Source organism: Acartia tonsa, chromosome 2 (genome assembly GCF_053477335.1).
Source record: "Acartia tonsa isolate MP-2025a chromosome 2, ASM5347733v1, whole genome shotgun sequence".
Taxonomy (NCBI): Eukaryota; Metazoa; Arthropoda; class Copepoda; order Calanoida; family Acartiidae; genus Acartia; species Acartia tonsa.
Genome location: NC_137261.1, coordinates 19555182 through 19570013, shown reverse-complemented (window position 1 = coordinate 19570013; position 14832 = coordinate 19555182). Strand labels below are relative to the sequence as shown.

General features: G+C 32.4%; 1 protein-coding gene across 3 annotated transcripts in view; it reads right to left on the bottom strand.

Annotated features, from left to right (window-relative positions):
- LOC145306311 (delta(24)-sterol reductase-like) overlaps positions 1-14832 on the bottom strand; it is a 47241-nt gene that overhangs the window by 15661 nt on the left and 16748 nt on the right. For all 3 annotated transcript variants that reach the window (XM_080148396.1, XM_080148411.1, XM_080148403.1), the window contains 5 exons: positions 2708-2831; positions 2339-2464; positions 1691-1840; positions 1322-1422; positions 857-921 (listed from right to left, as the gene is read on the bottom strand). In XM_080148396.1, coding sequence (XP_080004522.1) covers positions 857-921; positions 1322-1422; positions 1691-1840; positions 2339-2464; positions 2708-2831 — 566 coding nt within the window. The remainder of the gene's footprint in view (positions 1-856; positions 922-1321; positions 1423-1690; positions 1841-2338; positions 2465-2707; positions 2832-14832) is intronic.

Below are 14832 nucleotides of genomic sequence, written 5' to 3'. Positions count from 1 at the left end.
GTTCAATCATAGTCATAATGAAGACGAAAGGAATGGGAAAAAAAAGGATGCTGCAACTTTTACTTTTGATCAAATAAATTTTTCATAACATAATTTTGTAATAGTACATTGAAAAAGGGAGGGCTGAAAACTAATTTTAAAAAAATATTTCAAAATTAAAATATTATGTTTGTTTGCTAAAAGTTGCATCATGTTTGTGTCTTTACCCAGGCTACAAAGGGTAAATATATTTTACATATTATATATTTTTATATAAATAAATTGTATTCATCATGAATAAATCTAAAATCTTAGTAGAGAAAATAAATTTAAAAACTTAATATTTATCTTTATGATGCACTATAAAGCAAAATTTTTGATGCTATTTAAAATTTGAATAAAATACTATATAATTAAATAAAATAAACATTTTAATTATCATTTAAGATGCATGCCAATGAAATAATCAATTAAACTTAAGAAAACTAGTCAAAAAAAGTCTTGTAAAGGGCTAAAATAAACGATTTTGTAGGCCATCTCATTTATTATATGTTGAAGAAAACACGAAAATTGTAAAATCTACTTAAGGATTTTTTTGAATTTTTAAATTTAACATAGATATTCTAAAACTATGCAATGGCACCTTTGATATAAGCTCATATCATATCAAACCTATATTCGCCCTTTAAAGATTGACCCCTATAAGGGGGTCCTGATAAGTGAAATTATTGGGCATGATAAAATGGTTAAAATTTTTACACAAGTGTTTTTTCGCCAAAAGGCATAAAAAATGCAACCCACTAGGTACTTGAATTTTTAAAAAAATGGGGGAAAAAAACCCTAATCGTGGTGTATCCCCTTCTCAAGGCTTTCTTACCTGGAACCATTTGATCCTGTCTTGGTGGTCTGAGCTGACCCGTGTGCTCGCCGTGGTCATAGATTCTTAAATTTCAATTTTTGAATCAGAAACTGTAACAATATCATTACATCAAGTAGCAGAATGTCAGTCTGTCTATGCGTCTGTAGCAATTCCTGTTTTGTTAGGCTATATTTTCAATTTTTCGCTTTGTATGATGTTTATAAGTTTCCTTAAATCTCGAAGTAGATTCTCCTTTCCATTGTCAAAAATTAATAAAGAGATCATTTTTTAGCGTATTTTCCATAAAGTTGTGTGTAACCTTTTAGTCAAATGCGCTTATCAAGTCAATTCTTACTTATTACCAAATGTATATATATGAAATAGTCATAATTAAGAACATTTTGACCTAATAAGCACATTTGACTAATCGGTTACACATAACTTTACGGAAAAACGCAAAAAAAAACGTCCCCCCTTGTGTACCTGCAAGGATAGACAAGAATAGGATAAGTATCAAAGAGCTCTTCACTTTTGTTTATCTGCTCTTCCAGCTTGTTTATAGGTAGAACTATGTCTTGGAACACCTTAACAATACAATACATATCTATGGTGTAATTCTAGATATAATTGTCTGCAGACAAGAAAATGAAAGATCTTAGGATTAGTTCTATTCTGTTGGCCCTAGCAAATTACTTTCTGCTCTTTTGTAGGGACTTGGCTGTTTTAATTTTACTGACGCTGTAGGTTCATTTTCAAAGACCTAATTGAAAGTCGGCACAGGGTCCTCGGGGTGGGGATATTATTTAAACCCTTCCCCTTCTATTCTTTTACTCTAATGCTGATTCTATTAACCTGTTTGGTGAATGTCATGGCTCTAACTACGGGTGTTGTGGTCAGCTTCATGAAGGCCGGCTTCGGGGGCAACATCCAGCCCAGCAGGGCTAGGAACAGCGGGTGGTTCCCGAAAGGAATCATTGATTCAATAACCCAGAAGATTGCCTTTATATTAGAGATAATTTTATTTTATATTACCAAATAATGCCTGACTATAATCGGTTTCGTAACACCAGCTCTTAAGGGTCGATAAGAAAGAGGCGATTACATCAACATTGAATACCCTTCCGTGTTACAAGGACTATTATGTTTATTTGAGCGCAACAACAAAAAGATATTGTGTTCATCTAAAGTAAGGTTTCTTTTGTCTGACGATAAAGGTCTCGGAAAATGCTGGTCCGAATTGGTTGTTAGTTTGAGGGAAGCTCTGTAAATGAGTTGAAAAAGGTTTTATGCTATTTCACCCGGTTTTCCCCTAGAGGCTAAGAATAAAGTAACTTGTATTTTACCTAATAAATCGTTAAAATATGACATTCCACTAAATAGCTGTTAAATTCTACCTAATTCTACCTAGATTTTGAAAAAAAAAATAAGAAAAAGACATTTATTTCCTACATTACCTACTAAAATATAATTTATTTTGTTCTAGATTATCTAAAATTCCTTATTATGTCTGAGCAGATATTCTCTGAGAGGGATGTACTCCTCGCTCTCCCCCTTGGTTAGGAAGGTTTCCACGTGCTTGTAGAACCAGGGCTTGTACCAACGAGTCACATTGTTGATTTTCTTTGCCTTTTAAAATATCTTATAAAATATTGTTTCTCAGATTTCCGCAGATAATAAAAAGAAAAGATTAAAACCAGTATGGTAATCCCCAAGGGACCGAAGTCTTGGGCTAACAAAACTGGCATTAATTTCATGATTTTTATAGTGTGGCTGAGAACCAGTTCTAAACCACCGAATAATAATCGGTCTCGAAGCCACACTGTAAAAACAATTTGAATATTACTTATCAATCATGTCAATGAAAAATACCTCTTCAACAGTGGTGACATCAGCAAAGTTTCCGACCATGATAACAGCCTCCTCCTTGTTGTAGACAGTGGCCTCCAGGTAATCTGGTACAGTAGCTGTCCCGTCATATGTTCCACTCAGTTCTCTATATCAAAATTGTCTATTAAAATCCTATAAGAAAAAGCATGTTTCACGGTCTTTCTGTCTGCACAATTTTCAGGTGAATTTATCTATCACCCCAAGGAAGGTTTTACGCTATTAGAACAGAATTGTAGGTGAGGGGGGGGGGGTTCAACACAAAAGTACTTTTTTTTTAAAGCGAACAATAATTGTCATATTAAAAGTAAATTTTAGGTGATATACAAAACATTTTGACATTAGGAAAGCGTTTGATGTTCATTAAAAGGACTCTCCACAGAAAAATCAACTTTGGATTTTTGAAAATCTAACCTGAAATTATTATTCTCTGTTCAATTTTAGGCATTTTTTGTTTTTGTGGCATCGCGATCGAAGCCCTTTGAAAATTTTGACCGCCCTTAAGTGAATCCTCCCGCCATTCAATTTGTGCTGCTTTAGTGATTTTTAGCTTCTATGTTGCCGCATTCATCGCCCTTCTCCGCCGCTACTCCGCTATTCATTGCTGTATGTCGCGGTTCAATACATGCTCCCCTCTCCCTTGTTCAGAAATTGAGTGGAGGCTGGGGGGTGTTGTGTATAGCGACGTAAGCGGTGTATAGCATTGTATAGCGGAGTAGTGGCGGAGAAGGGCGATGAATGCGGCAACTGCGGTTATATTGGGCGGAAGCGAACACAAAAAAGTGGCGGCAATATTGTCCAGCAGTTAGGAAGCATGAGTAGAGTGGAGGCAAAATTTATAAACCTTAGATTGTGTATGGTCTGTATATGACGTGGTTAATATATCCGCGGTGTCCGCGGAAACGCGGTTTTGTTTTTTAGCGGTCCATGGCGCACACCAACAAATTCTCGTTGTGTGTGTGTAGTTTTTTTGGAGTAAAGATACAGGTTGACATAGTAAAGGGAAGGCAGGAATGTGATAGTTGGGAGGGAAGGGGAGGGGGGCACCAGGTATTTGCAGCTATGGCTGCCTGGCTGGCATGGGAGTTAGTTGAGGTTAAGGCGAGAGCGGCAAGGGGCTGAAATAGTTTAGTACAATTTAGGGAAGGTGTGTAAAATTGTAGACCTGTAAGATAGAAAATATACAGGGATTTTACAATGGAGATTAAATTGATTATCCCCCATGGTTAGAAACAAAATTATTCCCCATGGTTAGAAACAAAATTATTCCATCTATAGATTTAGATCATCAGTGCATGGAAAACTAAGTGGTAGTTTATAACAACCAATCATGATTTTTTAGTTTTTGAGAAATAGTGTTTGTAAAACTTAAGGTACCACTATGGTTTACAGTTGTTACCTACTAAATTACCCCATCTGTTTATCTGTTTTTGGTATGAAACCAACCAATCAAATTTCAGGTAAAGTTTTGGGCCAATTAATAAGATAATGTGGCGATACAACTTTGGGTACCAGTATAATTTACAGTCAAATGTCTCCTCCCTCCTGAAAATATTATAGAAATTTTAGATGATGTTAAAAAAAACAGATAAATAGGATGATTATATAACATAAAAATTGTTGTAAAAAAGTGGAAAATCAAAATTACCATTTCTGTAGATCAAAAATAGTGGTTGAAATAATCAAACACTCAACTTAAGGAATCAACCAATCAAAATTCATTAAAGTCCCAAAAGTAATTAATCCAACGAATAAGAAAACATTGCTGGGAATAGTGTAACAAACTGCCCATTGTCCCATCTCTCTCTGCATTTCTTATCTATCCCATGTTAACATTTTTCGTCAATTGTGCTATCCCTGTAGACAACTCTTCTATACCCAGGGAGGAGATAACATTGAACTGTAAATTACAATTATACCCAGGGAGTGAGGAGACATTAGTCTTTATAGTATACAGGGCGACCACTGCATACTATATATACTATTTATACTATATAGGATGAATTTGGATACTATATCATACTATATGACCAAAATTTACTATATATACTATATATTATTACCTTTACTTGACCAAAATTTACTATATATACTATATAATATTACATTTATATAACAAAAAACGAATATTGTCAGTTTTGTGACAATGCCTTTTAAGGAGTGTTTTGTCTTTTTTTCGCAGTAGGTCTTCTCCTATTTCTAGCCCCTGCGGGGGGCTTAAAAGATACTGTGATACAACAAAAATGCATAAAGATCTACAGTAAAAAAGAGATTAAGAAAAATCCTAGGTTATTTGGGATAAAAGTTTACTTTCAGGTATTAGTTCACTTATATTTAATATTTTTTTTGGATAAGTTTCCAGGTTCAGGTGCTGCAGGCTAAAAGGTGATTTCTGGACAGGTAAAAAAATTGTAAAATTTAGAGATCAACTTATTAAACAGAATATACATCTTTCAGGATATCTGAAGAAAAAAATTAAATTGGCCTCCAAGTTCTGGTTCTGCAGGCCACCAGGTCCACTCTGGACTGGTAAAAATTCAAAGAGAGTGGTAGGTTTCTGGTAAAATTCGTAAAGGTTATGTGTTATAAGTAAAAAAACAGTAGTAGAACGCTAAAATTTTGTGTGAACTTAAAATTTTTTTTTGTCTATAGTCCTTTTAATAGGAAATACACATATATATTTAGTGAATATTATCGTTCTACTACTATTTTTAAGCCTTAAAACACACACCTTTACGTATTCTACCAGAAACCTACCCCTCTCTTTTTTGTTTGAAGAGTTAGAGGTCAACCTATAAAACAGAATATGCATCTTTTTGGATGTTATTAACATATCTGATAAAAAAATTGAAAATTAGCCGCCAGGGTCAAGTCCTGCAGGCCTCCAGGTCCACTCTGGACAGGTAAAAAATCAAATTTCTTATTTTAAGAGTTAGAGGTCAATTTATATAACAGAATATTTTTTTTTTTTGATCTTATTAACATATCTGAAGAAAATATATAAATTGGCCTTCAAGTTCAGGTCCTGCAGGCCTTTAGGTCCACTCTGAACAGGTAAACAAACAAATTTCTTATATGAAGAGTTAGAGGTCTATTTATATAACAGAATATGCATTTACATGGAAAATATTATCATATTGGGATCCCCATTCAGGTTCATTCAGGACAGGTAAAAGACTCAAATTTCTTATTTAAAGAGTTCAAGTTCAGGACAGAGTCTACATAGAAGCCTGCAGCACCTGGACCTGTAGGTCAATTGTATTTTTTCTTCAGATATGTAAATAACATCTAAAAAGATGTTTTTGGTGTTTTATAAACTACCCTCTAACTACATAAATATGAAATTTTCTATTTTTATCTGTCCAGAGTCCACCTGGAGGCCTGCAGCATCAAAACCTGGAGGTCGTTTGTCATTTTTTCTTTAAACATATAAATAGCATCTATAAAGATGCATATGTTGTTTAATAAACCTCTAACTTCTAAAGGGATAGTTCCACAAAGTGTATTTAAAGAGTTAAGGTACTTAGAGTAGTGAACTTTTATATGTCTCAGTAGAATATATTAGGCATTGGATAGATATGATAATGTGTTGAAGAATTTTTAACATTGACCTGACCGAACTTTTTTTATTTGACAATATTTAAAAAAGTTACAAGTGATTTGCCACATAAATTACATAAGAATGGTCTATTTTTTCTAATATGTATAGCCAAAACACCAGTTTTAGAGAATGAATTGCCGCATATTTCACAAGAGTTATAAAAAAATTGAACAGGGGTTCCCCTTGGGGCAAGTTACTTAAAAAACATAAAAAAAAGTTTAATTACGATATACACATTATCTCACGCGGAAATACCAACTAACCATACAACATATATACATATATATATAAAAAATAGACAATTCTCCTGTAATTTATGTGGCAAATCACTAACTTATTTAGATATTGTCAAATAAAAAAAGTTCAGTCAGGTCAATGTTAAAATTCTTTATCACATAATCATATCTATCCAATGCCTAATGTATTCTACCAAGACATACATATAAACAGTTCACTACTCTAAGTACCATAATACATATTTTATTGGTCATTCTTTGTTATGTGTATTTTGTTGTATAAAAAGTTTGTAGTTCTATTAACTAGTAAATGCTCTCTAAAGTTGTATTTTTGACAAAAAAAATTTTGCCATATATGACATGTAACGAAGTTGAAAATAAAAATGAAAAACTCATTTTTTGAGAAAAATCCCTGGTCAAATCTTTTAATTTTAATCAATAACTTTATATTATGCATTACTGCGTTATTTAAAATAGAAAAAACATACAGTTCACTATTTTTTTAAAATGCACTTCGTGAAACTATCCCTTTAAAATTTTTATTTTATTCTTGTCCAGAGTCCACCTCCTAGACCAGATGGCCAATTTTTTCCTTCAAATATATAAAGAACATACAAATATAAGCTCATTTTGTTTAACAAATATACCATTAACTGTTCAATTGAGGGAATTTTTACCTGTCCCGAGTCTGCAGGACCAGAACTTAGAGGTCAATTTGAATTTTTTCTTCAGTTATGTTATGTTAATCCAAAAAGATGTATATTCTTTTTTATAAGTTGACCTCTAACTCTACAAATAAGAAATTTGAATTTTTTACCTGTCCAGAGTTGACATGGAGGCCTACAGGACCAGAACTTGGAGGTCGATTTAAAGTTTTTCTTCAGATATGTTAATAGCATTCAAAAAGATGCATATTCTGTTTTATTAGTTGGCCTCTAACTCTTCAAATAAAAAAAAAATATCTATAACCTGTCCAGAGTAAACCTGGAGACCTGCAAGACCAGAACTTGGAGGCCTATTTTAATTTTTTCTTCATTTATGTTAATAACATCCAAAAAGATGCATTTTTGTTTTATAAGTTGATCTCTAACTCACCTTCCAGATAGCCTGAAGCACCTGAACCTGAAAACTATCCAAAAAATGATTAAATATATGTGAAATACTAACCAAAAGTAAACTTTTATCCTAAATAACCTATAGTCTCATATTAATACCTAGCCTAATAATCACAGAGTAAGCCCCTTATATGTAAAATTGCTTTGATAACTGCTATGCTTTGTGTTATTATTGATGATGCATATACTATGTTACTTATTACTAAATAATTCTAAGTCCGATACTATATCATACTATATGAGTTTTAAAAAATATACTATATATACTATATGGATTTAAAAAATATACTATAAAAATACTATATTTTTTTTGTTTTGGAGTAGTCGCCCTGAGTATATGTATATGTATATAGTATAATGTATATCGACAATCTGCCATCTTAAAAACTTTGTGTTATTGAATTTTGATTGGTTCAAATTCAACCAATAATATTGATCCACAATAGGGGTAATTTTAATTATCATCATTGTGGATGTAAACGTTCGTTGTCTTATCCCTGAATTATATAAAAAGTTACATTCTTATTTGTTGCCCATAACTTTCATTTTTATATTGAAGTTTATAACCACCAGGGATCTAAAGGGATAGGTAAGACAATAGCCGATAAATTTATGTCCATCCAAATGATTCTACACAAAATTACCATTTTGTAAAGTCCAAAGTTGTTCAGCTAACGAATAAGAAAACGGTATCAACCTTTGGTATTAGTGTAATAAACAACCCAATGTCCACTCCCTCGTTGATAACTACGCTCGCTCATTGGTCAGCATTAAATCTTTGGATATTTATATATTGAATTTTTTATGGTTGGTTTCAAGTTATCAAAGTCCAAACTTTTTTTAACAATAATTTTGATTTATTTCTTTTAGCAATGCCGAGAAAAAATATTTGCACTTTCACTCAGATTACCTTGCTGAGTACTGAAACCCTCCCTTACCCTAATATTTTGATACAATTTGAGAATGCTGGGATGGAGGTAGCTTATTCTTGGTTTGTTTATTATTCTAATATTTATATTTTTTATCGTTCATTGTCTTATCCCTTGTGATTCCTGAATCAAAGTATTTGAAGGAATTCTCTAATATCATGGAAAAATGCATGTCGATAATATATCAGCCTTTAACATCTTATTGTAATTTTAAGGAAATTTAAGGGGGAGGAGGGGGTATTTTTTCTATTGGTATTTTTCTTGGTAGGGTATTGGTATTCTCCCCAAATATAGGGAGGGTGAAGATACCCTTGCCCGAAACAGCAATAAACTGTCCTAGGACTTATGGGAAGCTACACTGTAAAGGAGAACCATATAAGTTCAGCGGTTAGCAAGGCAGTACAGAGAAACAGACACATAATGATTCCTGCTACTAGGGTTATAAAATAAATATTTTTCCAGTATGGCTTCGACACCGATTAATATCAGAAGGATAAGATTAGGTTCTCATCCAATCATGTATAGCATCATATTCCAGATAATTTTCCACGGGGCTAGCAAATCTGGTATTTATCTTATAATTTTTCATTTAAATCCACGGAAAGCTGTCAATGAATATCTATTCCAGTATCAAAGTAATTTCTGCGGTTTCACAAATAACAAAACGAAGCATAAAGAGGAGGGGGTTAATGCAACAACTTCGTAATCAATGAGTAAATTGCACTTAGAATTTGAATTTTGATCTGAAATTTTGCATGAGTAATCCTTGGTAGGTCTATTTTACCTAAATTGAACAAAAATTTGGAAAAGTAACAACTTGGTTTAATTCATGGTAAATTGTAGATGCTGCATCTAAGTTTCAAATAAATTAAACATGTGAACGCTACTTTTAAATAAAAGCTTCCCTCCCAATTAAATTAAGTAAGTCATAATTATGTATATGAATAATTTGATACACACGCTGACCTTGACAGACACACTTCCTTTAATTGGAGCAGAGCTTGCCCTCTGACTTTCAAGGCGAAAGTCATAGCTATCACAGCTCAGAATTAGGCAACCTTTATGCACTATTTGGCCTGTTTCTTATCAATATACACATATATATGAACCATGTAGGCACACCTATTGTAATTTATCAATGTTATATGTTTATATCCAACCATATACCTATTGTTAATTATCTATTTAACTATTTCTGTATATAAGCCATACCTAAGCCTTTTTCTCAGATAACTTTCTTATCCAAAGTATCATGAACAATTTTATGCTCACGCTAACTTACAAACACAGTCTAGAGACAGACAACACTCTAAATCCAAGTATTTAGTTTTCTTATTAGCTTGCAAACACTTTAAAACTCAGTTATCATTTAATTCGCAAACCAACTGGTTCTCCCTCTTCTCTCCTGGCTTAAGAAGGTAAATGGCTTAGTTTATTTAGCATGCATTGTTTAGTTTAAATTTAGGTTCCTTTGTACTTGGCATATATTGTGCATATGACTTATGTTAGAGGCCTAACTATATGCACAATCATGACTTGGACTTAGGCACATCTCATCCTACACTACTTACACTTACTATAAGTATTATGTAACATTAATATCTGACTGATCTACATGTAAATACAATTAACTTTATTAAACTGTTTTCTTTCCTTTTTATACTTTACTATACTTATCTTATATTGATCTAACATCAAAAACCAACCTTTACTCTTAGGTTAAAGCACTGTAATACCATGCGTGGGTATTTATGAATCGCCACAGATTCAATAAATTCGTATTATAATTGTGGGAGTAAAAGGACAAAGCATTCTATACTGACACTGATGTTGAGAATACTTATGGGTATTTTATTTAAATTCTATTTTTAAGCAGTACTCATGAGAGAGCGATCCCCACATTCAAACCCATGGGCAAGCGCCCTATTCACACTACCAAAATAATAGTGTATTGCTGCGATATGACTTAAGATCTTATACGTTCAGTCAAACGGCCGGTCGGATCGCCGCCGGCTGCACATCCGCTGAACCGCCTGTGGATGAGCTACAAAAAAGTGGTAATACATGTGGCTGAGCCACAAACACACAGATCATTCCCTTTTTATGTCAAATCATCTAAGATTAAGCTAGAAAGGTGTTTAACCCATTAGTGCCGAGCGCCACTTTTATGGGCCGATCAAGCTGAAAATCTCAGGGAAGCTTTATAATGGTAAAAAACGGAAAACATATTTTTTTGTTTTGATCTAGTGGCGTGCACAGGAAAGTTGCAAAAAAACCCGGTTCGGCATGGCCATAAATGCACAACGGGTATTTTGACCCATTTTGGGCGGTTTCTGCCGGCATTAAACCCGGTTATTTCGACCAAAAATTGAAAAATGTAATTTTTCAAAGCCCAAAGTGAGATGAACACTTTTTAGAACTTTGATACGATCCGTAATTGAAAACTACACAACCTCATGTAACCTATAGAGCTACAAGTAATATACAAAGCGGTTAAAAAAACCCGTTTCTTGAAGTTTTAAAAGACACACACTACAAAAAAAGAACATATAAAATTTGGGTGTTACATATCAGAAAACGAACATAAAACTATTGGGTGACACATATAGAGATTACTAGGGTTATTAGGGTGGCTCAAACCCTTACTAATGACGTAAACTGTTATTTTATTGGTTGAAAAGTTAAAAACGGGTAATAAAACCAAAACCGAGCAGAGTTTTAAAACTGTCGGGTATTTATGGCCATGCCGAACCGGGTCATAATAGGGCGTAAAAAAAGATATAAAAATCATATAAAAAATAATAATTTGGATAAAACGAATTCACAAATAGATGTACTTGTCAATAAACTTTAGATTTCATGAAAAAAATCAGCAACTTTACTATAAAAACAAAAAAGTTAGAAGGGGTATTTTGAATTTTCATGATTTTCAAATTTTGTTGAGCTATACCGGCAAACGGAAGTAAGCTAAACTGCCTGCTCCAGCGGGAAATGAAAGCCAGGGTAGTAGAGGGGGGATTCATACTGAGAATGATGCAATTATGAAGCTGGAAACCGTTTTTTTTTACATTTTTTGGAATCGGGTTTTAATAAGGTTAAGGTGTCTATAGAAAGCTCTTTGCATGCCCTAACAAAAAAACTCTACAGGATAGGGTAGTGCGGGGTTAATGCGGTCATCGGGTCAATTCCGGTCAAACGACCAACTTTTTTAAAACCGTTTTTTACCGGTGTTCTAAACGTTTGCGAGAGATCTTCAGAAAAGCAAAGTTGTAGTTTATTGCCTATACTTTCATTTCTTACTTCAGCAAATTTTTATCAGATCACTCCTTCTATGATTTTTTTGCCCTCAAAAAGTTGCAAAAAATTAGCAAAAAAAAATTTCAAAATAGGCCATGTTCAATCTAAAATTGTGATAAAATGGTAAGTCCTATCGACCCTTATCGAAGCTTGTAAAATGAAAGATATGGCATTCATTTATCGTTTGTAATTGGAGGCGTTGTTCTAACTTGATTTTTTCATAATTTTTTTTTCGTCTAAAAAAAATGGTCTATTCCGGTCACTTTTTTTACCTTTTTTTTATTACTGTATTTATAACTGTATAATACCCTAATGTTTAATTTAGGTGATCTGGAAGCATAAACAACCTAAATGCATGACCTAAGCTTTAATCATTGCCTTGCCTGTTGTGTGATGTACATTACTAGTCATTTTACTGCTTGTATTATATCATGTTTTGTTGCCTAAGCTTTTCAATTTGAAAAGACATTAAAAATTTTTCAGACACATTTTAAAGTAATGGGAAGAGTATATCACCCAAAGGAACGCCTTAAATATTTGCCTGAAGATGTATCAGCTGCATTGGCTCATGTAAGAAGGGGTATGTCTATTTAAAATCGATATGAAACCCTTGCATCTTTTTCATATAAGAGAGTGTTCGCGATTTTTGCGCGATACAGGATATGGGTTCTATCTCCAAGATTTAGGGTACATATTCAAGATTTTGCATTTTCAAAATTCCTGTTGCATAAAATGTGTTGAAATATTAGAGTTAGACCCCATATCATTTCGAGTTAATTGTCAGGCATGTAATTTTGCATCTTTAGACACCTTAACCACCCTTGTAGGTCAATCCTAGCCAATATGAGACAAGAAAAAATGTATCAAAAACTGCTGTCTAAACTAGCAGGATTTTTAAAATTAAAAATTTTTTTGAAAAAAAAACACTTTTTTCAAGAAATTCCAAGACCTGCGAACCAGAAATTGCCTCTAATTTATGTATAAAGCTTAAAAAAAACTTATCATATAATAAAAAGTATGATTTTTTTTAAAAAGTTTGCATGAAAAAAATTGATGTTTTTTTTGCGATTTTACCGACTTTTTTAAAATGGGGAAAATGTTGTCAAAAAATTGTCTAGTCTGCATTCGACTAGTACCGTTAGAAAGCTAATGACCTCAGCTTTCTACTCATAGTTTAAAATGTTAAAAAAAAATATTTTAAGGGGGTGTTCCACCCCCCCAAAGTCAACTGACCGAAATAACCCCACCGGTGGGGTTATTCTGGTATAGGCCAACCGCCGCCCTTTAAACCGATTTTTGACCGACTTCTAGTTGCGAGATCTTAAAGTGATCGCGAATTTAATTTTTCAAAATGCATTTTCGTTTACCTATTTTTATATTTTAAGTAATTTTCAAAGAATTATGCCTTAAAAGTTCAGTTAAGTTAGAAAAAAATCAGTTTAAAATGCAGAGAGTGTTTCCACATGAAAATAATGTTAAAATCTGAGCATCAATTAAACTAAGAGAAAATAAGTTATTTCTTCGCTTGCAGATAAAAACAAAAAAATTGATACTTAGAAAATATTTTTGTAATATATCTCAATTAATATTTATCTTTGAACTTTCTCTAAAATGTAATGAAAAAGTTTGGTTTATTTTATAAAATCATTAACAAAATACCGCTTTGTTTATGCAGGTATAGTGACAAAAGAAAAATTTTTTAAATTTGTAGAAAGCATGATATTTAAGAATTAAAATGTTTAAATAGAATAAACAAATATCATTTGCTGCAAATATTCAGCATAAAATATAGCAGTCTTTCTATAGTATTTACATAAAAAAAAAGCATTTTATCATCGTAAAATAATCTCGTAATGTGTCGAATTTAATTAAATATCACACACACACACACACCCACTCATTCACTTACCTTGGGCATTCATGTTTCCCTTTTCCATTCTCCGTCCCCCTCCTTATCTTTTGTGGTACAAATGGTACCAACGGATTTTGGTAAGTTGAAGTATAGAAACCAAACATTACTAAATATTGTAAAAGTCGCAGTCCCATCAGTGTATTTTAAGTTGTAAGTTTGGACCTGTACGGGAAAATTTCAATAGCTATAAAAAGTAAATAATTTTATTCCCATAACTGAAAAAACATGTTATTTTATTTTAATTTTTGTATAGGTTTATTGATTTATTACCTCAGGAACCATCTTTACATTGTGTTTAGGATTAAGATAAAAGCCTTGCTTTAATTAATGTACATCCATGAATAACAGATTAATATTAAAAGAATATAATTTGTGTTGTCTCTTTATCTTATTCCATGTTTTGAAGTATTAAACAATCAAGTTCTGTGGAGTCCTATGTATGTTTGTGTGTGTGTGTATTTGATTTAACCTGGCTGTGCTGTACTCAGAAAACGCTTATAGCAAATTAATTCATGTTTCAAAGATTGTTTCTTTTAAATATCTTTTATAGATTTTAGTTAATTAATCAAATATAATCTAAGCAAGAATTTTACCCCAAAATAAAAAAACCATAAAAGCTAAAAACTTTCTCAAGCTATAGTAAAATCCCCCAATTATGTGGGGGCCTAATTGTATTTTTAGCTCTGCAGTATGTTGAAGCTTTTTTAGCAAGTAGTAAATATTGAGATAGGATGAGGGTGCTATGTTACACAATCGACAACTATAAATCAGCTGACCTTATACCCATATTTGGTAATATCTTTTCGATTTTCGGTAAAAATCATTTAATCTCCCCGTAAAAAGAAATTACAAACTTTTTTGGTTAGTTTAATATGTATGTAACAAAAGAATTTATTCTACTCTAAATTTGCAAGTAAACTTCAACAAAAAGATTGTTATTTGTCGATTTTGATAGGTTTTAAGATATGTATAATAAAACTCAAAATACAACGATGTTTTCAAGGGAATAAATTCGTTTTT